Source organism: Aythya ferina, assembly GCF_964211825.1.
Source record: "Aythya ferina genome assembly, chromosome: 16".
In the NCBI taxonomy this organism is placed as follows: Eukaryota; Metazoa; Chordata; class Aves; order Anseriformes; family Anatidae; genus Aythya; species Aythya ferina.
The window spans coordinates 1,582,100-1,606,207 of record NC_140315.1 but is presented as its reverse complement, the minus strand read 5'-3'; the positions used below and the strand labels follow the sequence as shown (position 1 = coordinate 1,606,207).

Below are 24,108 nucleotides of genomic sequence, written 5' to 3'. Positions count from 1 at the left end.
GGCTGGGACCTTCCCGGCTGGGCAGTCCCTGGGGTTGGGTTTTGTCCCCGTCCCCCCCCCGGTGATGACCGAGGGGGGCTGGCAGCTGCCGGGGCGTAAATCACCTCCGCCCGGCTCTCCCCGGGGGTTTTCTCCTCCTCTCAGCCTCCCCCTGTCCCAAAACACAACCGGAGGGGGGCTGGGGCGTCCCCGTGCCACCCCCAGCACCCCCCTACCCAAAACAGGGGGCACCCAGTGCCACGAGGAGCAGGCAGCCCCATGTCCCCCCCCCTTAATTTCTCTGCGTCCCCAGTGCCACCAGCCGGCCCCGGTGACCTTCCTCCACCTCCGGGGGGTTTGTTCCGATTTCCTGGGGACATTTTGTTGCCTTTCCCCCCCCCCCCCCTTCCCCAGCCCCTGCGTTATCAGGCTGGCGATGATTTCCTCCCCGTCCACCCACCTGCTTATTTTAGCCGCTTCTTCCTTCCTCCCAGCTGCTCTCGGCCTCCAGCCCCGCTCCCCCCCTCCCGCAGCCCCTCCACGTCCCCATTTTGTCCCCGTTTTGTCCCCGTTTTGTCCCCCCCCCTCCGGGTGCCACGCTGCCCGCCGTGCCGTGCCCTGCCCGCTCTATTTAGGGCAGGATCCTCGGGCTAATTGAAGCCCTGCGGCTGCCGTTTCGAGCCTCCTTGGCTCACCGTCCCGCTCCTCTCCTCCGTGCCGAGCCTCCCTCCCGGGCTCCCTGCCCTCTGCCTGAACCCTGCCTCCTGCCCCCGCTCCCTGCGCCCCCTCCCGTGCCCCCCACCTCCCCAAACGTCCCCCCGATATCCCCAAAATCCCCCCCCACAAATTCCTCGCTCGCTTCTCCGAGGCGCAGCGCCGTGGGGACGGCCCCGTGCCCCTCAAACCCTGCTGCCAGCGTTTTGGGGAGGCCGAGGGGGGGGTGATTTATGGCAAGCAGCATCCCCGCGGCCTTCAGGAGCGCATCCGGAGCCGCCGCCGCCTCCCCCAGCCCTTCCTCTCCCCCTCCATCTCCCCCCCCGGTGCTGGCTCCGCGATGTCCCCACGGGGAGGGGGACGCAGCCACCCCTCGCCCTCTGCGTGACATTGGCCGTGGCACGGGGCTGGGGGGGGGGGGACACGCGCTTCCCACCGGCCTCCCCCCGTCCCCGGTGGCACGCGGGGGACGCCTCTGGTGGCACGGTGGCAGGGAGGTGGCAGGGAGGTGGCAGGGAGGTGACAGGGACGTGTGGCTCGGGCGCAGTTTCCAAGGAAACCCCGGCTGAGCGCGGCCTCCGCATCCCCTCCGTGCCCCCCGCGCACGTGGACACAGCCCCCGGGGGTCTCGCTGCGGGAGGAGGGATCGGTGGGGGCGGCGGCAGCTGGAGATGGGGCTGGGGACAGGGATGGGGACGGGGAGGAGGATAGGGACAGGGACAGGGACAGGGACAGGGACAGGGACAGGGACAGGGACAGGGGCAGTGAGGGGACAGATATGAGGACAGAAATGGGGATGGGGATGGGGATGGGGATGGGGATGGGGACAGGGATGTGTTATGGGGACGGGAATGGAGATGGGGACAGGGACCGGGACAACGACTGGGATGGGGACGGGAACAGGGACAGGGACGGGGACAGGAAAAGGAAAAGAGATGGGGATGGGGACAGGGATGGGGACAGGGACAGGGAGGGTACAGGGACAGTGAGGGGACAGATATGGGGACAGAAATGTGGATGGGGACAGGGACAGGGACAGGGACAGGGACAGGGAAAGGGACAGGGACAGGGACGGGGATGGAGATGGCAATGGGGTTGGGGTTGGGGCTGGGGACAGGAATGTGTTACTGGGACAGGAACGGGGATGGGGACAGGGATGTGGAAGGGAATGGGGTCGGTGCCCAGCCTGGGGGAGGAGGGCTGGGGACGGGGAGCGCTGCAGGACATCCCTGCCCACCCCGTTCCCAGCACAGCCGTCCCCTGGGCACGGGTGTGTGCGGCACGTCCCGGAGATGGGACCTCGGGGACCTCAGGGACCTCGGGGACCTCGGGGAGCGGGTCAGGGTGTTCCCGTCCTCCCCAGGGCCGGAGCCTGCGGGGCACCTCCCATGGAGAGCACCAGAAATAGGAGCTGCGGGTCCCCACCCAGCCACGGGCACGGGGCCAGGGCCGTGGGTGGGAGCGCGGGGCCGAGCCCGTGGGGAGCGTCCCCGAGCCCAATTTCGGGCTGTTTGGCCCCGGGGGACGCCCTCCTTGGAGCCCGTCCCCGAGCCTCCCGGGTACAATTCTGCCACCCTTCCTGAGCTCCCCGGGGTCAGAGCAGACCGGGGCAGCGCAGGATGCTCGGCCCAGCACCGGTTTGGCCCCTGGGCAAAGAGCAAACTGGTCCCAGTATGAGCGTGGCAGCGCTCCCGTCCCCGAGCCTTCCTGCGGAGCGCTGGCAGCAGCTCGGGCTCGTTGCAATCTGTTCCAGCTCGCTGCCTCCACGATCTGCATCCCCGGGACCCGTGCGCCCAGGAATTGGATTCCTCCCCGCTAACGAGGAGAAGGGGCTGTGAAGATGCAGAGCCCGGCGTCAGCTCTGCCACCGATTCCATCGCACGGCCCCGGGGATCGGGGTGACGCCGCCGGAGGGCTCCTATCCCCGGGGCCACGCCACCGTGGGAGCTGGGTGGGAGCCACGTGCCCCTGAGACTTTAATTTAACCAAAAACTGGGATAAAATTGCTCCGGGAGGGGATGCCACGGCTGTTGATGGAAGCTGGCCTCTTCTTCCTCCTCCAGGAGGCTGCGGCCATGCTCGGGCTGCCCGCCCCGGGGAATTGGCAGCAGCAGAGTGGGGAGCTCCCAGAGCCAGGGGGTCCCCAAATTGTAGAGGTCTCTGAGCCACGGAGGTCCCTGAGCCGTGGAGGTCCCCAAATTGTGGAGGTTCCTGAGCCACAGAGGTCTCCAAATTGTGGGGTCCCTGAGCCATGAAGGTCCCTAAGCCCTGGAGGTCCCCAAACTGTGGAGGATCCTGAACCCTGGAGGTCCCTGAGCCCTGGACATCCCCAAATCATGGAGGCCCCAGAGGTCCCCAAATCGTGGAGGTCCCCAAATTGTGGAGGATCCTGAACCCTGGAGGTTCCCAAGCCCTGGATGTCCCCGAATTGTGGAGGTCCCCAAATTGTAGAGGTCCCTCAGCCCCAGAGGTCCCCAAATTGTGGAGGATCCTGAACCCTGGAGGTTCCCAGGCCCTGGAGGTCCCCAAATCGTGGAGGCCCATGAACCCTGGAGGTCCCCAAGCCACAGAGGACGGGGCCAGGGTGGTGCCTCAGGAAGGGCGGCCGGAGCCTTTTGTTCCCCTCCGCTGGCGGCGGCTGCGGGACGGCCTCGCTGGGCTCCGCGCCCCCGTGCCGGCCGTGCCGCCTCGTGCACCAGCCTTGGGGGGGGGAGATTTGGGGGATTTTCTGCTGCGAAGGGCACCGCAGCCCCTTGGCACGACCCCGCATTTTCGGGAAACACCTCCCCGCTCCCACCCACCCCACGGCCCGGCCTGGCCAGCGAGCGGCTGGGAAGGAAATCAGGAGGGAGGGAATCGGGAGGGAGGGAGATGCTGTGCCGGGGCCGCAGGGTGGGGAGAGGAACTCTGCGATTCCCCACCCGTGGATGACTCAGCCCCGGGAACGGCCACCCCAAAAGGCGCCCACCCTCACCCCAAAAGGCACCCACTGTGCGCCCCCGTCCCCGCTGCCCCCTCTTGATGCCGGTGGTCGCCCAGCTGAGCCAGCACCGGGCGCTCGGCACCGCTTTGTGCCTCCCCGGGGTCCTCGTGGTTTTTTTTTTCCCTAAACTCAGCCCCTGCCTCGCCTTCTCCCAGTAACAGGAGGAATCTGGCGGGGCCGTATCCCGGTCAGCACGGCACCAAGATTTATTCTGTGCCTTCCCCTACAGCTCCAAGGGCTGGCGGGGGTCAGGATGAGGCCCCAGCACCGCTGTGTGCAGTAGGGGACCAGGGGGGGCTCTGGGACACCTCGTCCTGCTCTGCCCCCGGTTCCCCCAGCTCTGCCCCCTGGGTGCCCTCGGTGTGCCAGGGCAGCAGCCGCAGACCCGACGCCCTCCCAGTAAATCACTGGTGTTACTGGTGGGCTCTGACCCTCAGCAGCCGTCCCCAGGGGGCTGCAGAGCCCCAGCAGCAGTGGGACGGGGATGCGGGGTGGGATGGGGTGAGCGTGGCAAGCTGGCAGCAGCCTCAGAAACTGGCTAAAAAATGCAAGTTTAAGAAAAAAAAGGAAAAAAAAAAAAAAATACAACAAAGGCCCATTTGGGGTTCCTGTTTCAGGGTCTCCAGCCCCGAGCCTGAAGGATTCGGTTTGGGGTGGGAGGCGACCGGCCCCCGGGTGCCGGGGGTGCTGCTGGGCGCGCGGCGGTCGGGCCGGGGCTGCCCGCGGTTTGCTCAGTGCCTGGGGGATTTTTTTCGGGCTTCCCACGGGTCCTTTCTCACGGCTTTGGTGGCGGTGGCACGGGGGGAGCCCTGCTGGCCCCCTGCACGGTGTGAGGCAGGACGGGGCACCGGGATAGACGGGGCAGGGGGCGAGGACGGGGCGCTGCGCTCCCCACCCGGCCCTTTCCCCGCCGCGGCCCCGCTCGCAGCCATTTCTCAAGGTCACGGCGCTGGGCAGCGCGCAGCAGAGGTGCTGAGACTATTTCTGTGTGCTAGGGGAACTTCACTGGCCTGATTCCCATAAATAAAGCACGCAGGGAACAGCCCCTGCTCTGTCCTAGTAATTCTGGACCCCAGGGGCCCTGCCGTGAGTGCACTCAGCAGCGCGCCGGCGCCTGCTCCGCTCCTCGCCGCTGCGCCTGGACGCGCTCGGAGAGGGTTGAAAGCCTTCGGTTTCCGTAAAATGCCAAGCGTGAGCGTTTCGAGGGCATTTTTGAGAAAATTCAGTGGGTTTTGGAGACGCGGGGCCAGCTGGGGAGGCTGGTCGTGTGCTGGGTTGGGGCAGAGCCCAAGGGGGCTCAGAGCGAGGCAGGACCACGGCCGGCTGCAGCCACAGCCCCAGCCCAAATCTCCAATTTTTGGACCCAGAGCTGCTCCCACCCCTCGCCCTTCCCCACCCAGGTGCCCCGAGTGCTTCCCAGCTCCTTTTGGAGGCAAATGAACCCAAGCGGGTCGGCTCCTGCAGCCCATCCCCGCAGGCGTGAGCAGGGCAGGGCAGTGCAATTAGCTGGGTTTTCTTCCAGGAGGGCATGAACCTGGCTCTCTGTCGGCTTTATCACTTTCTCCTAGGATTTATCTCGTGCTTGCAATTCTCTCGTGATGGCGTTCGCTGCACCCAGGGCACCGTTTGCTGCCCTCCGCACTCCCGACGGACGCAGGCACCAGACGGATCCCGCGCCGCCTCCGGCTGGGGGGTCCCATCCATCCCCGCTGCCATCCCCTCCTCATCCCCGGGTGTTCACCTCGGATTTGCATCCCTTAATGACCGCGGTGTCAATTAACAGCCAGCGCGTCCCCCTCCGTGGCTGTGGAGCACGAGCTGGGGAGCAGCCAGCAGCGGGGGCACGTCCCTTGCGCACGTCCGTGGCCCCACCAGCCTTTACCCAGAGCTGAAGGGCCCCCATTTTCAAGTGACTCAGACTCACCCTTCCTTCCTCAGGAAAACCTGCGATCAGATAAAGCCATCAAACTATCTGGTACGAATAAACAAGCTCGCATCTGCACGGATGCAGGCTATACCCCTTCTAACCCCGCGCAGAGAGGAGGCAACCTGCCTTCACCCTGCCCTTATCAGCCGTGGCTCCGGCCCCGGGCAGACACGTGTTTGCTCACGCTTGTGCAAGGCTGTGCGCCCCAATCCCGCTGCGTCTGCCCTTGCTGGAGGTCGGGGGAGGCAAATTTTGGCTGGCACCAGCACCAGCACCGGTACCGAACCTCCACACCCTGCCCTGTGCCCGTGCTGTGGGTGCTGCGCCCGTGGTAAATGCCCGGAGAAATTTGGGGTGCCCCTTGGGGTCAGCAGAGGGGGAGCAGAGGTGGCTGCGCAGGCCCTCGGTGATGAAGGAGGAGGAGGAAGAGGAGGAGGAGGAGGAGGGAGGGAGGAAAATGTTTAAAAACTGCAACCGCTGACAGATGGGCACCTGCCCCCACGGAGGTGACGCGCCGCCAGGCTGCCGAGGAAAAGAGCAAAGGAGGGTGTGAAGATTTCCCTGCAGATTAAACCCAAAACACATGGCGTGTGCTGCTCTCCTGCCCGGGCTCGGGTGGGGAAGGCAGAGAGGATTTGGGGGGGGGGTCACAGCAGTGGCTCCACGCTGGGTGGCTCCGGGCACCCTTGGGTGCATCACCAGGGCTCCCCGGCTGCGGTGACCCCCGGTACCACCAGCGGGGACGGGCGGCATCGACCCGCTCCGTGCGGGGCTGGGGCTGTGCCCTGCTCCTTCCCCAGCCCCTGCTCGTGGAGGAGATTTTCTTTTTTCCCCTCTTCCCTTGCAGCGTGGCAGCTCTGATGCTGCTTTTGCCGGGTGGAAGAAAAGATGAAGCGCGGTCTCAGGCGGGCGCGCAGCGATCCTGCGGGAACAGAGAGCAGAGGCACTGCGGGGCCGTTTGAACCGGGGTCGGATGCAAGAATCGAGGGCAGGAATTCAAGCTCGGGAAGGGTCGGGGAGCTGGAGGGGCTCGTGCAGGGAGGCTTTGTGCCGAGAGGAGTTAGCGCAGCGCCGAGTGCTCCGGTGAGCAGAGGAGTAATGAGAGCAAGTAGGTTAGGCTCAGAGAGCAGCGGGGAAGAGAGCGTGGACATTTTTAAAAGGGGTTGGAAGAGCTGAAAACAGTGAGAAAAAAAAAAGATGAAGATGTCCCCTGCACAGCCCCTCTGCTGCTGTGATTGCCTCTGGGCTGTGTCCCTGGTGGTCGCAGACCCCGGGTTTGCAGGAGGGGCGTTTGGCACTGTCCCCATCCCTGTCCCTGTCCCCACCTGCACAGATCCTGCTTGGGATTTATCCAGGTGGGGGCTGGTTTCCCATTGATGGTGGAAATCGGGTCAGACCCCGTTTTGTGGCAGGGTGCTCACCCTCCTGAGACCCAGGGCGAGCGCCTGCGATGCCAACGAGTTTATCGACAGCCACATGGCTCCTCTTGACGAGCGATTGAATAATTCTGATATGGTGCAGAATGCTGCTTATTTCTTTAATAACACTTCGGGATGCCTTGCCGGGGTTCTCATTTATTGTGTTTTCAAGTGGGGAGCAGCCACATCGAGCTGCTGCTGCCCTGCGGCTCCGTTCCAGGCACTGCCAGCCCCTGGGACCCAGAACAAATTTGGGGCCGTGGGGATGAAACACAGGGATGGGGCTGAGCCCTGGCTGCTCCGGCAGGGCACAGAGGGGCTGTGGGAGGGAGGCGGCTCCAGCCCCTTGGAGCTTTTCCCATCTCCATCTCCCTTTTCCCATCTCCCTTTTCCCATCTCCCGTCTCCCATTCTGCTCCTGCCCATCAGGGGCAGCCAGGGCTCCGAGCAAGCGAGAGTAAAATCTGGCTTTAACCATATTTAACCTAGATAAACCTCAAATGTGGCCTAAATTGTTAGGCGAGCTACCAGTTGGCGGGCTGAACCCAAAACCACACTCCCCAGCCTCGGGCAGTTATATATATTTCAACTGTTGCTTCTGCGTTTTTCGCATCACACGCTATTTATAAAGCCTGCATCAAACAACGGGCTCGGACACAGCCCTGCAATTTGTTTGGGTTCTCGGGAAAACAAAAGCTTTGCAAGCAGAAGAATAAACTCCGGCTGAACCTCTCTCAACCATCAAGTAGTTCGGGATGCTTTCGCTTGATGGAGAGGCAAGGCAGACTTTAAGGATGAGCGCATCGTCAGGGCACCGTCCCTGGCTGGGGCTCGAGTTGGATCCCATTTGGGATCCCCATGGATGTGCCCATTTCCAAAGGGGCTGAAGGCACAAGGGGAGCTAAAGGAACGAGCAGTGCTCAGGTGTAAAATGCAGCAGGGAGAAACCCTGGTGGAGGTGAGCAGCATCCATGGGGCAGAGCCCCATCTGCATGGGCTTGGCCCCCAGGGGTGGCTCTGCTGGGACCCAAAATATCCCCAGGATGACCCCAGGCTCCCTGACGGGGTTGGAGGATCCCAACGCTGCTCTGGGCACCCCGAGCACCCTGTCCCCGTGCCACCAGCAGCGGGATCCACGATCCTCCACCAGTCCCAGGAGCCGTGCTCAGCCCTGCCTGGACGCTTCCCCACCGCGGGGCTGGAAGGGGAAGGCATTTCTGGAGCATTAATGATCAACTGCTCGTGAACCCGGCCAGTCCCCGGCCAGAGCAGCACCGAAGGAGGTCAGCGGGATGCGGCGGGCCAAATACTTTGCACATGAACATCATCTCTCACCCCCTCCGGTATTTACGGACCTGGGAGCATTTCCTGCTGCTCCCCGGTGTGCAAATGGGAATGGATTTGCCCGGCCAGCAGTCAAAGAGCAGAGCGAGATAATGAGAAAGCGCAGGCAGGGGTGGCGGTGGTGGGGAGCTGGGTGGGAAGAGGGAGTTTTATTCTCCAGGGTTTGTGTGTTGTGTTTTTTTTTATTATTTTTTTTTTTTCAGGCTCCATTCACCATATTTAGTAGGCTTGTGACTTGCCCTCGCTAGCTCATGGAGAATTCCCCCAAGTGTTTACTCCCACAACCTAGCAAATGCCTCAATACACATCATGGAAAAAATACAATCGACATGCTCACTCCCACTAGGGCAGGAATTCCAACTCGCCAAGCACCGACTGGGAGTATGAGCATGCGAGAGAGAGAGACAAACACGGCTTCATTAGCTCGCCTCAGATGTGGTTCACTCCTAAAATGACCTGGTCAGGGCTGCACACCACCTCCCTCCCTTCCTTCGTGGTAAAAAACCCCGCTGACCTTTGGTCCTGAGCAATAGGGACAGGAATGTGGGTCCCTTAACCCTTTCTTTCAGCAGCTGGGAGCTGCCCTGGGCTTGGCTGATGGTCCCGGGATGTTCAGGGCTCCGGGGCTGAGGCACGGGGCAGGAGCAGAGCCCTGCGAAATTGTTTCCTTCCTGCACGGGTTAGGAAAGAGCAGGCTTTGGTGATGGAGATTCACATCTCCAGCACGCGGAACAGCCGCGTGGAAACAAAAAGGGGATCTTGGCAAGCAGAGCTTGCAGACCACAGATCTCTCAGGATCTTTTTGCACCTCTATTTCCTCTACACAATTTTGTAGAGAAACAAAAGAAAAAAAAAAAAAAAGGCAAAACAAAACCGGAGTAATTAGGCAACGTGGCTTTTTCAGCACACTTCCGAACCAACCACATGAAAAAGACACAAGAAATCAAATTTATTTATTAAACGCAAAATCCCCGACAACCGAGATGGGTGTGAGACAGGGCAGTGCTGAACGCAGGATCTGCAATCAGAGTCCTGCAGCTTTCCCCCGGTGCCGTTCCCGACCCCAAGGAGCACGGCAGGGCTGGCTGCGGGCACGGATGCCTTCCTTAGGGTTTTCTCCTGAAAGATCCCAGCCACGGGCACTCAGCAGCCCGCAGAATTCACCAACATGCGTGAATGTTGGTAAGAAGTCGGGGAACATGACTTCTACCTACTTCCCCTGAGGCTAAAAGCTGGAAAAGTCCTTGAGGAGATGGGTGACACAGTTTGGGAAGGGGGGCACGTAAAGGGCCTCGATTCAGCCTGGACACATGCGGTCCCTGATATTCCTCCAAAAGATGTCCATGGCCATGCTCCTCGCCGCTCCTCTCACATCTTGTTCATGGCGATTTGCACACCAAAACCGCGTGAGCCACACTGATTTTTCCTCCAGTTTCTCCTTTCCCCCTTTCTCTTCTTTTTTCCCATGTGCTTTTTTTCCTTTTTAATGAGGAGAAACCACCTCTCTCCTAAGGACAGGCTGAGTAATTGCGGTATTTACCTAAAACACAATACACGCTCCTCATTAGGGAGGGGACGGAGCTACACGCGATGGCAAAAGAATACAAAACCTTCATGGCAAAAGAATATAAAACCTTAATGGCAGAAAAATACGAAACCTTCCCAAGCTGTTTGAAGCCTGTGGGGGGAGCAGCCCCAGGCACAACACCACCCTGCCCTCCTGGAGGGCTCGTGGGGCCGTGTCCCGGCTGCTGCTGGATAACACAGCGAGATCCACAATCTTTTTTTTTTTTTTTTTTTTTTTTTTTGCCAGAAAAGACCTGAGGAAGAAACACGGGGCAGGAAGAAAAACCGAAGGGGCGCGGGTGGCTGTGGGGTGGTGGGGTGGGCTCAAACCGAGGAGCAGGGATGGGGAAGGGGCTTATAGCAGCAGGTTTTATGTGATGGATTTGATATAGAAAAGATAAACTTGACTAGAGGTATAGCTCCGATTTCCACCGGTCCCTGTAGCAATGCTTCACGTTTCGGTGTGGAGCCTCGAAGAGGCGTGCGAGGATCCCAGCCCCGCAGCGTGCAGCGGGACGGTTCCACATGGACTGAGCATTTTGGGTGCAAAAAAAGGGGATTTTGGTGCTTTTTACAGGGCTGGAAAACACCCGCGGGGTGACTGGAAATGAAGGGCACTCCCCACAGGGACACTGAAGCTTGCTCGGGATGAGGGGAAAGAAACCGTGAGGGGAGCTCCAAACCCCGGGGGGGCGTTTATTGAGGGGGGAGTGGGGGCGGATTTTACACCCTGTGGCGTTAATTTCCACACTTTTAGGGCACGGTGGTGCTTGGTGACTCTTAGCACAACACCCTCAGCAGCTCCTGCTTCGGCAGGACCACGGGGGCGCCGGGCACAGCCCCCTCACAGCCACACCGAGCCCGGCCCGGGGGGGGGGGGGGGGCTTTGGAGGACCCAGCCCCTCAGCTCCCCTCAGGGCTCGGCCCCGCGCCGTCCCATCATGCCCCGCGCTGCGCAGCCCCGGGCGCGCGCCCCCCCCCTCCTCATCTCCTCTGCTCTCCCTCACTTCCGGTGTCCGGCAGTGCCACAGCCGCCGGCGGCGCCCCCGCTCCCCCGGCGCAAGCAGGGGGCGGAGCCGAGGATCGAAGGGGGCGGAGCCGAGGGCGTGGCCTCACCTCAACCCGCGCCGCGCGCCAGCCAATCACCGCCCACCTTCCCGCCACGAGGGGGCGGGGACAGGCGGCGGCACGCGCCGCGAGGCCACGCCCCCTTCCCCCCCCCCCCTTTGCCCGCCGCGGGCCCGCGCCCCGCGCGCCCGAGGGAGCGGCGGGAGCGCGCCCGGGTGCCCCCCCCCTCCCCCTCCCCCTTTTTTTCTCCCCCCCCCCTCCCTCCCTCCCCATCCGCCGCTTCCCCCCCCCCTTCCCCCCCACACCCCCCCCCCCCGCCCCCTCCCGCCCCCGGTGACCGACGGCGCCCGCGCGCTCCGGCCGCTCCGCGGGGCTCAGGTAAGCGGGGCCGCCCCCCCCCCGTTATTATCGTCCCCCCCCCACCCCAAAATTTCCCCGTTAACCCCCTCCCCATCTCCGTTAAGCCCCCCCCCGGGGCCGTGCCCGGGCGCCGCCCCGTTGGTTATCGCCGGGGGCATTGTCAGAGGGAGGAGGGGGGGGGGCACGGGGGGTGTGGACCCCCCCCCAGTGTCCACGAACCCCCCCCCCGGTGCCTATGACCCCCTCCTGGTGCTTACGACCCCCTCCCCAATGTGTGTGGACCCCCCCCGGTGCCTGTGACCCCCCCCCCGGTGCCTACGACCCCCCCCCCCGATGTCTATGACCCCCCCCTAATGTGTGTGACCCCCCCTCCGGTGTCCACGACCCCCCCCCGGTGCCTGTGACCCCCTCCCCAACGTGTGTGACCCCCCCCGGTGTCTACACCCCCCCCCGTGTCCCTTTCCCCGTCCCTGACCCCTCCTCTAGTGTCCCCCCCCCCCCCAACCCGGTGACCCCCCCGCTGTGTCGCCCCCCCCCCGTGTCATCCCCCCCCCCCTCCCCGGTGTCCCCTTTCCCACTGCCTCTGTCCCCCCCCCCCCCTTTGGTGTGTGTCCCCTTGTCCCTCCCCTTCCCCCCCCTCCCCTCAGTGTCCCCCCCCCACTGTTTGTGCCCCCCCCTCTGTGTCCCCGTGTCCCCCCCCCTCAGTGCTTGGAAGAAGAAAACGAAGAAGAAGAAGAAGAAGAGGAAGAGGAGGAGGAGGAGGAAGGGGGGTAGCCCCCCCCCAAAGGCAGGGTTTAACCCCCTTAGGTCCCTCCCTTCCCCCTTGTCCCCCCCCCTTTTTTATTTTTTTTATTTTTTTTTTTATTTTTTTTATTTTTTTTTTATTTTTTTTTTTCCCCGTCCCCTCTCCGAAAGGGGAATTTTCCAGCCGGTAATTTCTGCTGCGTCAACACCCGACGGAGCTCCGAGCCCGCCCCGAGCCCCCCCCACCCCCCCCCCAGGGGGGGAGCCCCTTGTGGGGGAGTGGAGTGGAGGGGGGGGGGGGGGAAAGATTTGGGCTTTCAGGGTTTTTTTTTTGTGTGTTTTTTTTTTTTTTTTTTTTGGGGGGGGGCTCCAAAGCCTTCCTCTCCCCGGCCCCCACCCCACAACTTGCAGCGGGACCTCGCGGGGAGCCCAACCCCGGGGCTGCAAAGGGAAAGGGGGGGGGGGGACACCCACGGGCAGTGGTGAGGCGCACGCTGCGATCCGCTCCTTCCCTTCTCTTTTTTATTTATTTATTCCTTTTATTTATTTATTTTATTATTTCCCCCCCCCTCACCCCCCCCCTCTCTTTTAAAGCCAGGCCTGTTTTGGGTTTATTGTCTCCCCCTAAAGCCAGCCGCAGCCCGCCCGGCCTCGCCTCCATTTTAATTGCCGAGCCGGGGGAAGTGACCCTGGGATTATTTCATTTCTTACCATTTATTTTTTTTTTTTAATTTTATTTATTATTTTTATTATTATTTTTTTTTTAAACCCCAACGCCGCTTTTCGGGGCGGGTGGAGGCGGCTTTCCCGGCTCTGTGACAAGTGCACCGAGTCACCGGGGAAAGGGGGGACGCGGGGTCGGGGGGGGGGTCCCCTCCCCAACCCCGAGCGGGTGACGGCGGCGGCGGGCTCGGGGTGCGGGGTCGTGCCACCTCCCTGCCCACCCCTGGGTGTCCCCGTCCCCTCCCCGAGCCCTCCACCAAGTCCCTGAGAACTCAGCCCCGGAGCCGCTTTTCGGGACGGGGACTCGGGGACACCGAGCGCCCCACGGGACCCCCCCCCCGTTTTTTTTCCCCCTCTCTCGGCACCTGCCCAGGCAAGGAGAAAACAAAGGCGACTCGGACTCTCCTCAGCCGGCTTCCTCCTTTTTTCTTCTTGCCATCTCCACCTTTCGGCTTGGCGAGAGGCACGGGGTCGTTAGCGGGAGCTTCGTTAATTGGGCAGGCACCTGTACCCGAACCGTGCCGAGCGTTTCGGCTGCTCCCCGGCATCGCCTCCGGATCCTGTCCCGGCTCTCCCAACTCCATCAAGTCTTTCTTGCTTGAATGCCTCGGCAGCGGAGCCGCTCTGTTTTCTGGACGGGGAGAGGGAGGATTTTACCTTTCTGGTCGCTTTTTCAATTTTTTTGGGTTCCTCGGGGATTGGAAGGAAAAGCTCGGGTTACCCCAGAAGAGCGAGGAAAAAGGTAACGCCGAGGAAGGAGCTCGCAACGCCCGGGTGGCTTTTTTGCTTCTCTCCGTCCCTCGCTCACCTTTTATTTTATTTTATTTTTTTTAAACCCCTTTTATTCGGAAATAGGATTTACCATCGCTGCTCTTAAATTCTCTCCGGCTCGCTGCTCGTCAAGTTTTGTATTTGGAAATCTTCGGTGATGGAGGGGGGGGGGGGGGGGGGAAAAATGGGTGGAGTGTATTATTAGTCACGATATTTTCAGCGTGCGGCGAGGATTTGTTGCTTTAAGGTGTTTTTTTTTTTTGGGGGGGGGAAAACTGGCGAGAAACGGGTGTGGGGATGGCAGCGAGCTGCAGCGGCGCCGTCGTGGGGGTGCCGAGCGTGGTGTTGGTGTGAGGATTTTTGGGTTTGGTGCACGGGTGGGATGGGATGGGACTGAAACGGGGGGGGGGAAAAAAAAAAAAAATCAGCTTTGGGTTTCATACGGCTTGGCCAGGAGGGGGAAACGCGCTTGCAGCTGAACTCGCAGCTGTAATCGGGGCGGTTTTAGGGTCCGGGGAAAGGGGATATAGTGAGAATTTGTAATAATTCCCACGTCGAGCCCTTCCCCGGAGCCTTTAATTGCTGCTTGGTTCGCAAGAGCGCGCGGCCGAGCCTTCGGAAACCTGACCTGGACGCGGGGCTCTGGGAGGCTGAGGAAAATGGGCCACTTGCTCCCCGTGGTCTTTGTTTTCTGGGACAGTTGTACAACAGCGGGGATGTTCTTTGCGAGAGGTTTGCTGCTTTTTTTTCTTTTTTCTTTATAACTGGAAGTGCTCGGAGGAAAACCAGTTCAGCAACAGCCCCCCCCCAGTCCTCTGCTGGGAGGAGAAGTGAAGGATCTGTTATTTGCTGCTAATTCGCCTCCTTTTCCCCTGGTGCCGTGTTGCTGCGAGGTTGGGCACATCCTGAAATCTCTTCTCCTTCCCTAGCCACTGGCGTGGAGTTCTTGGTTTGCTTTTTTCTTTTCTTGTTTTGGTTTTAGATGGGTGTTTTTGAAGTCTCGCAGCGAAGTTTCCTGTCCTTCCAGCAGGCTGACACCCAACCCAAACTATTCCCGCCTGCTTTCAGGGCCGAATTATTTCATAAACAGCTCAGCCTTCCCCGGGACTTTTTTCCCCTGGATGTTCCTGCTGCCTGCTCCCGAGCTCTGTCGCTCTCTCTGGGCTCCCCCAAAATTGATAAAAAAGCATTCCTGTTTTTTTTTTTTCTTCCTCCTGCGGTTCCTGTGGGTATCCCATATGTGCTTTATTTAATTTATTAAGCTCATGTCCGTTCCTGGCTGGGAAATTCTGACACTTGGCACAAAGGGATTAATACCAGCTTTATATTTTGCTTTTTGCCTTATCACCACCCGGGATATTTTTAAATATAATTTTTATATTTACCTGTGTTCTGCACCCGTGATATTTGAACCTCAAAGCGTTGAGGAGCCGAGGGAGGCGTCCCGGGGGGGAGCTGGGGGCGCGCTGCCTGCCCCCAGGGGAGCTTCCACCACCTTTTTCCTGGTGTGTGGCCAAGGACAGCGACGCTCTCAGAGCTCAGGGTTAAAATTTCACCTTCTTGCCTTAAAAACTTGTATTTATTCCCTCCTCTCTGTTTCTCTTGGCACTAGGTTTGAGCTGCAGCCCCCTTACCCTACAAGACCCCTGGGGACGGGATTTTTCTCGCTTCCCACCAGACCCTCGGTGCACGAGGAATACAACCACACACACCTCTCCTTGTAGGGTTTCTTTAGGCTCTTCCCTTTCAGCCTAACACCTTCCCGTGCCCTGCCTCGGTGTGCTGGGATGCACAGCAGTGCCTGGTTTGTAGGACAGCTGCTCGGGATTCAGTTCCCATCCTGTGTTCATCTCTGGGGCCACGCTGCCCCACGTCAGATTCCCCTGCCCGGGTGCCAGCATTTAGTCACCTCTTCTAAATAGTCACCTCTGTGCTGGCTGGCAAAGCCATGAAAAGTCAGAGCTGTGCTCAGCCTCCTCGCTCTTAGTAAGCTCGAGCTGGCCCGCGGCCCTCCCCGAATTTCCCACGAGATTTTTGGGGGTTTTCTGTCCCTGCGAAGATAGCCGCGGGCAGCTGTTTCCTGAGCAGTTTCTTTACGTTTCTCTCACGCCTCTGTGTTGAAGAAGCAGCAGGTTTTTTTCTTTTTTTTTTTTGTTCTGACTGGTCCCGAGATGCCGGGTTTGGACGCTTTCTGAGCGCTTTGCAGGCAGGGTGAGCTCCTCGGCACCGACTGTGAGCTGCAGACGTGCTCCACGAGGTAAGGGCACGCCGTGAATTATTTCCTGCAGGGCTTTACGGGCACCTAACAGGTACCAAACCCGACCTTTTTGCCCTGCTTTTTGGGACGTGGCTAGCTTTTATCCCAGCCCATGCAGCTGTGAGCCTTCCTGTCCCGTTACTTCGGGTATTCGCGTGGACAAGAAGGAAAACGTCCTGCAAACGCTGGCGGTTGCCTCGCGTTGGCCCTACAGGAGACCCCAACTCCGTTTTTCCTATAACGAGGCACCGAGGCCTCAGAAATATTCGACAAACGCAGCTACCAGCTTGGGTATGGATTAAAATAAACTTAGTAACAAGAATGTCGGGGTGTGTGCCAAGAACTGAGCTGCTTAAGAACCCTACTTAGAAAAGTGAGTAGGGTTTTACATATTAAGGAATATGTTTATACCTGGGAGCGCTTCAATTCCTGGTTATATTTTTTTTTTCCCTCTTTATTTATTGAACAAACTGCTTATTCCACCCGAGCTACTTTTCTTTCTGGTGTTTCCCAACGCGTGCTGAAGGTTTCTGCAGAAAGCGAGCTGATATTCCCGGCCGTTAGCTGGCTCCTTGATGAAAGGATCCCCAAAACCTGCGCCTTTCGCCCTAACACGCTGCTGGAGGGAAGCGGAGGGATCGATGGTCTGTATTAGCCATTAGGGGCTTAAAATACCCAAACCCGACACCCGACTAATTTAAGCACTGATAAACGAAGTCATCAGGATGCAGCACTCCCAACAGCCCCGTCGGGCTGGAGAGCGAGGTGGTGCCTAAATATAAAAGCAGCCGATTGAATTCCTTCTTGCTACCTGCCTGTCCTCCTTGGCTTCCTTCTGCCTCTCGGTTTGATCGGCTACGGTAGGGAAGGGAAAAAAGAAAAGATTCATACTAAAAAAGTACAAAGTGGGGGCTCACCCAAGGCATGAAGGGCTTGCAGTAGGAATTACAGAAGCAAATTCAGATTGCTCACAGAGCCCCTCGACCGTCATCTTCGGTTTTACCCTGCTCGATTTTTGCTCTTGGGTCATTCCTGATCCCTTTTCTGCCTTTAGGTGCCGTTCTCGGCTCCTCCCGCCATGGCACTTCTCTTTCAAAGTTACATTTTGATGCTTCCTCCTTCTTGGCCTCCCTCTGCTCTTACGCGCCGGGTTTGGGAACTTCACCAAAGATCCCCTAGCGAAAAAGCCGCTGAGAGCGTTATTTTGGGGGAAGCGCCCTTCAGGGCAATTCCCAGCGTGGTGAGCCTGCTGTTCACTTGCTTTTCCTGAGGTGCTTTCTGAGTTGGTTTTTGGCTATCAGATACGCAAGCGTGAGGGCTTTTGCATGGGTTATTTTTGTGGCTCCTTTCTTTTAAGTGGCAGCTCAGATCTCGTGGGCGCTAGCATCGCTCGGACAGGTAAGTTTCGTGCTAGCCATAGGCAGCCAGCTTTTTTCAGGGTGCCTTTAATCCCTGCTGCTATCCTAGCAAATAGGTATGTAGCTGCCTTCTTATATTTTTTGGGATCACCAGATTTAAGCCTCGTACCCCGAAAGAAGCTTGATTTTAAACTTCAGTGGGCTTTCCCATGTTCTTATCGCGCTCGGTGGCACTGGGTCTGTTCCTCCCCTTCTGCACCAGGCTGGGGATGGGGAGAGCAGGGCTCAGACCCCAAGCAGCGAAACCAGTGGCCGTGCTGGAGGGATGGGCACGTGGATGGGGCTGGAAATTATGGGGAAATGGTGAAAAGCAGAGGGAGCACGGGATGGAAGTACCGGCGCACGGGAACATTCAGGACTAGTGGCGTGCGTGGCGCCCTGTGGGGAAGGTGCCTCCTGCTCTGTCGCTGTCACAGCATGGCACGTAGAAAAAGTGCCCTTTTCCTGGGCACTTGTGGCTTTTTTGTACGTCTTGGTGAGTTTTCTTTAGAATTTATAAATATTCGCAAAGAGGAACAAGCGGCACGCACACAGGTACAGAGTACGGCTGCTCCGTCACGTGAGCGTGGCACTGGCTTTGCAGGCGGTGATTCAGTGGAGTTGGACAGGGATAGAGCTAAAATTTGGTAGTTTTGTACGATGCAGACACTTCGTTTTTCTGTAACCTTGGGCAAATTCTCTGTTTTTTTTGCAATGGTGGTGGGTATCGGTGTAACCGCGAGGTTAGGTTAGTGGTAACCCCATGTAAAGTGTGCGGATTGCAGGTGTCATGTAAACATTAATGAGGTCTTTGTGATGCTAATTAGAACTTAGGCCATTGTTATAATACATCTTCAAGCAATGTTAACAAGTACTGGTTTTTGCAGAGACTTCCTCAAAGCACTGTGGTCTGGGTGCATGGTTTTTTCAGTGTCCTCAGTTTTCATGTTAAACTCTTCCTTTAACTTATTACAAGGTCTTAAGTCATTTTCCCTTTGCTCAGTTCTGGAAATATTTCAGAATATGTACTGTTTGGGATGGGAAAGGGTATTGTAAATGCTCAGTTCTGTTAACTGTTCCTTCTCATTAAGTGACAATGAAGTTTTTGTATTAGTGCAGATTTTCACTTTTCCCCTCCTGTTCTTTCCGTTCCCAAACACAGAACATCTGAAGAAACTCTTGGAGCTTGTTACCAGAGCCCATGTTCCTCTGATCATTAAATCATGCACTGCTCAGCTGTGAAACATCGTGGCATGTGTTTTTGCTAACAGAAAACGCTGTCAAATATTGGTAAGTTCTGAGCATCTAAAGATATTTCTATGATGCGGTCATGGAAAGGGAAAGAGGAGCTGGAGATTACGTTGTCGTTAAGGCTTCCAGTTCTTTAATAAAATTTGACTTAACGTTGATTACAAAGGCTTGCTTAGAAATGTTACCCCACTGCAAAAGCTGAAGAAACGCCTATGGGCTGTTCTCCTGCTCCTACCTTATGGTAAGGGTGCCTCTGGTAATGACAATCACTTGGGTTTTGTCCGTTTTGATGAGACACGGAAAAACTGAAGAGCAGTACAAAATAGGCTAGGTCTCAACTTTCCCAGTCTCACCAGGCTGTTCTGGCTTATTCTGCGACTCTGGGACAAGGGTGGAAATGAGAGCCTTAAAAGTAACAGTTCCAAGACTACGTGAAAGTAGATATTAATTTTACACTGTTCTAACCAAGTAATTTCCCATGTATTTGTGTTGGTCGTGCCCCTCCGACCCCCTCCCCTCCTTTTGTTTTTTTTAAACTGCCTAAATAATAGGACTAAAAAGAGCTAGCCAACACAATCACTGCAGAGAAGCAATCAGAATTAGAGAAAGGCAAGACTTGGCAGTCGGAAATAGAAATTGAGAACAAAGTCGATGTTATTTGCTTGAATTGGGTTGTATTTGTTTTCAAGATTTTCACAGTTAAGCTTGTTGCCATAAAAACGCTTGGATTTTCATTTTTTACTTCATTTGTTTATTAGATATGCTATTTCACCATTTATAATGATATTAGTTTATACTGGAAAAGCTTCCTCGTTTGTATCTTTTGATGTTTGCTTTCACAATCTGTTGTTAGAGAGGGTCAGTCGTGAAGTCAACACTATTGATTTATAACATATTTTCACTAAAAGAGCTAGGCTGTATCTGTTGAAGATGCATCTGAAATACAGAGATGGAAAATACTTCACTGTAATAGCTAATAGTATATAAACAGTATAAAGTTTGGAATAAACTAGAGTCAGAAGCTTTAGCTGAAGTTAAATGCTGCAGGTGTAGTGAGTGTATTCTGCAGACAATCCTCTCTTTTTCATATAAGAAAAAAAGGTGTATTAAGAACATGCAGTGGATGCATCCTCACCAGGCAAAGCCTTTGTGTAGATGAATTATTCCTGGTTTCTCTGCCTTATAATCACAAATGTTAATGTTTTATTTCAGAAGTCTATCTCTGAATGTGCCTCAGTACACCTAGACTCTTATATTTTACACAGGAAAAAGTCTTGGGATTGTGCAGTCTCTTAACCTAGAATGGCATTGGCCAGTAGAAACTGGCAATTTGATGTCTCAAGAGGAAATTCTCTTGAATATTCCATCGCAAATATAATTTTTCTAAAGAAATTGTACCGGTAATTTTTTAGCCTCAGCCTTATATAGGTCAGATAAGGTGAATTAGTGTCCTTCAGGCCACAAATGTCTCTTTAAAAAGTCATTAAAGCGAGAATGTTTTGAAAAGCTACCAAACAGGAAGCACTGTTGTTTCAAGGATCTGTTTGAAGTTTTTGTATCCAAAATTAGACATTTTTTTTTGCCGTACTTTGAAGAAGTAACTCTTGATGATGCTCTTGCAAAAAGATAATCTGGCTTTAATTACCTGTAGTGTATTGATATGCTTTGAGTCAACATCATTCATTAGATCATAAATAGGTGCGTTATATCTGTGAGTTTGCAGGGAAAGGACTTAAAACCGTATCGTTCTGCTGTTCAGAAATCTTGTTGTTTAATGTTAATAACTTCTGTTTTTGTCTTTTATCATAGCTCTGCCTTTCTTCTACAAGAGTTCCTACCAGTGCTATCAGAAGGTCAAGAAAAGTGCACTGCCTGTGCTGCCCTAGGACTGTTGATGTCCTCAGCTGTTGTAGGAGAAGCACCAGACCTGGAACCCAGTTTGTTACTGGTAAGAAATAATTGTGTTTTTTCTTCGTTTTTTTTTTCCTTAATTGAAGTTTGCATGTTTTCTCTAACAAGATCACTACAAATCTTTTCCCTAATTATTAATCGAAGAACGCTCCAGCAAAAACTGCATCTCTGGTGGTTTTGTTTGTTTTTCTCCACTAATTCTGATTTCTAATTGCTCTCCCTCCAAACTGTGGAGGCTAACAGTTTTCTCCTAGATTTCACTTTCAAACCTGGTTTTCTTGTGAAATTCTTCACACGCTGTCAGTTAACGATGATTAATATCTGAATTTTTCGAAGATGCCTTCAGAAGAAGCCTCGTCATCTTGCTACGGTTTTGTAGTCTGCGGCTTCAGCAGGCTTTATCTGGACCAGTAGCTTCAGGTGGATGCTTGGCAGCTCAAAGCCAAGTCACTGGCTGAAAGTTGTGAAATGTTTAATGACAGCTCTGTTATTTAATGTTCTGCTTACGGGCATTAGGTTTTGCTCGTGGTCCTTGTTTAGGCTGCAGAAGCAAAGCTTTAGCAGGAGGGTGAAAGACTGGAAGCATGCGGAGTTCTTGAGTGCCCTTATTCTTGCTGAAATTGGCCTTCCTTCTAATCATATTTTCATCTATGTATTTCCACAGTGGAGGCGGTTACAACCTGACGATATTGTGTTAGACTTAACTGTATTTCCTGACTAAATCTGATTGGGACCGATGGGGGTGAAATCCCTTCACCTGCACTGACAAGCAGCAGTGAAATGAGCTCTGCCAGCGTTAGGGCTACTGGAGGTGTAATGCTTCCCTGCTGCTGCTTTCTGGAGAGTAACTACAACAGGGATGCTGAGTAGAAACGCTGTTGTGCTGTTGTTGAAGGTGGCATGGCATTGGCTTGAAATTAGAGACATTTTAGTGAACCCCCTTCAGGCAAATGTTAATTAAATATTGGGAGGAAGGCGGCTTATTTATTTATTTTTTGGTCCTACAGTCAATAAGAATTGAGGGTCCCTCTCAAGTCTGTTAATAAAAACGCAACTAGGTGTGTGGGGGTGTATTTTGGGTTTTTGTTTTCAGGTTCACTGAAAACCGTATGCCTCAAATTCTTGCATTTGCTGTAATTCTGCAGTCTTTCTCCACCTGAATGATGGGACTTATTTCTTCATGCGATTCCTAACCCATAAGGATGAACGTTCACTGCTTGGCTATAATTAAATGTTGTTAACCCCATTCACAAGGGAAAAGTGATACGCTGCTTTCATGAAGCCACGAGTTGTGAGTAACCTCCTTGGGCCAGGGGCCTGGTTTGGTCTGTGTACAAATATCTATGGCTCTTTGAATTCAGAGCTGTGGCTGGAGCCACCAACTTAAACAAAGAAAAACTGGCTTCTTGAATTGAAATAGAATAGGAGAATTTGTTTTGTGACAACTGTTCATAAGCTGTTAATACACTGAATAAACCACAAATGCAGTTTTGGGGTATCCAGTCTAAAGAGATTAACACTTGTTTAGAATTGTGTGTCCTTCTTCCACAAATCCACTGGTGAGAAAGTTTAGCTGTGGAGAGATCTATTTGAAAAGACTCGTGAGTGGTGTCTTTGCAGGGAGTTGACATCCATTAATATCCTGATTCTTCTGCTTTCTCTCTCATTTAGGAGAATAATCTAAGTATAGGTACTGTCCTTTTCAGTTGCTAAGGTTACGTTGTGGTTTCCTTTTTTTTCTTTTTTCCCCTCCGGCATAGGGCACATACAGAGGAGGAATCCTTCCTATTTCTGTTGTCTTTAACTAGGTAAAAGTGAAACTCGTACACGCTCTGTGCCTTGTGGAAGGAGGAGCTCCAAGCCCAATCTCACCTTACAGGGCGCCTTCATAGAGGAATTTAAAAAATGCTGGAATGTCTTGGGAGTGGAGACATGGAAAGGACATGGGGGAAGCAGAGAAATGGGGTGTGTTTGTGTTTTGTTTGTTTTCCTTTTTTTTTTTTTTTTTTTTTTTTTTTTTTTTTTTGGTATAATGAACTGTTGGAGTGAATTTAAGTTCTTCCTTGATCTGTTTTTCCTTTTCTCTGGAGGGAGATGGGGGAGGAAACAACACATTTTTGGTTAAATTCCAGTTGGCCTGTTTTCTCCAGGGAGCGCAGCGTGGCTGATGGAGCAGCGCACTGCTGGGAGTGCTGGTGCTCGCTCACGGGAGGCCTTAGCATTAAGTGCAGCAACTTCAGCTTAGAAAATTATGACAAAATAAGTGTCATGTAGTTCAGTTTTTAGGTTAGCTTATATTTTGCGAGATAGCAAAAAGTGTTTTTCTCTTGTTCAGGACTTCCAGCTGATCAGAAAAACTGTAGTCCAGTTTCTGCAGTTGCAGCTTTCCTTCTGAGTGAAGGGAATGAAGCACTTTGGAGTTTATTTTTGTCCCCACGATTTCCCAGGGGACGGTACGGTAGAGGCTTACATCTGTGTACTGCATTTCTTGGCTGTGGCTTTTTGTCAGAATTCAAATAATTTACTGAGTTTAGGTGCGACTGATTTGAACCCCTTAATTTTACTGGCATTGAGATTTTGGCTAGAGGAATTACTGTGGGTATGCATGCTGAGAGATTGGCTCTGTAAGTATTACTGGTTCTTCTTTTCTCCGTAGGCGAAATTCACATTAGGTGAATATCTTGTTTATTTAGACTGCTATTATGCCATCAGGTGATATTTTCATGTTCAAACAACGGCGCTGATAGTGTAAAATAAACAGCTTTCATAAATGATATATTTGCAGAACTAGGTTCGTTCTAGCTGGGGTTAAAGTTTATATAAATTATTAATGCTTACTTTAAGACCAGGTTTTTGACAGCATGGAAAAACAAAAAGCTGTGCTGTAGCTTGACACAAGTTTGCATGAAGGTGATGATTAAATTTGCTCACGTTTTGTTCTTTTTTTTTTGCTGTTGTGTGCACATGTTGTTTGTTTAGGGATTTATTTTTTATTTTTTTTGAAAAGTAATGGAATTCAATTACTGTACTATCTGTGAACTGATTTATGGAGAAAACCTGATATCCTACAGCTTGTGGAAAATCTACAGATGAGCTTTTATGGTTCATTGACTTCTTGGAAAACTGTGTTGTGGCCATGTGCTGTCATCAGAGGCCAAGGCCAAAAGAATTTGAGGAGGTGTTCAGCTTTGAAATCCTTCAGAATATGGAAAAAGACCTGAGTGATAATTATTTTTACCAGGAAAAAGGGGATGAGGGGGTGGGGGGGGGAACAAACATCCAACAACAGGCTACAAAACAGCATGTGAAATTGGAATACAAGAGCACAGGGTTTTGAAGCTTCCTGAATTTTTAACTACTAGCAAATTGCCTTAAATTTAACTTGGATTAGTTCCCTAGAGATCCTTGACATTAAACGGGTGTTCTGGTTTGACATGGGTAGACAGAAAACTAATTAATTCCTCTGAATTTGAGGCATATTTAATTTTCTCCCCCAAAGACCTCTCGTTTAAAAGGTACAACGCTGTGACAAATGTCGAATGTGGAGCGATGTGTATAAGGTGGCAGACCTTTAGGCGGGGGAAGATCAAGACATCTACAGTAACGATTGCTGGCTTGGTAGATGTTAACTTATTGATTAGCTTGGAGACACGAGTATCCCTTTCTCTGCATGCTGGAAAATGCTGTGACGTGGCC

General features: G+C 54.5%; 1 protein-coding gene across 7 annotated transcripts in view; it reads left to right on the top strand.

Moving 5' to 3' along the window:
- The first annotated feature begins 11,306 nt into the window (after positions 1-11,306).
- Positions 11,307-24,108, top strand: part of ZBTB46 (zinc finger and BTB domain containing 46) — a 58,380-nt gene continuing 45,578 nt past the window's right edge. For 2 of the 7 annotated variants that reach the window (XM_084538193.1, XM_084538188.1), the window contains exons 1-3: positions 11,307-11,376; positions 18,413-18,540; positions 20,311-20,449. In XM_084538193.1, coding sequence (XP_084394319.1) covers positions 20,396-20,449 — 54 coding nt within the window. In that variant the 5' untranslated portion in view covers positions 11,307-11,376; positions 18,413-18,540; positions 20,311-20,395. Of the gene's footprint in view, positions 11,377-12,043; positions 12,146-13,427; positions 13,568-15,829; positions 15,854-18,412; positions 18,541-20,310; positions 20,450-22,239; positions 22,378-24,108 lie in introns of those variants that run through there. The other 5 variants (XM_084538190.1, XM_084538189.1, XM_084538191.1 and 2 more) reach the window with 5 other exon arrangements.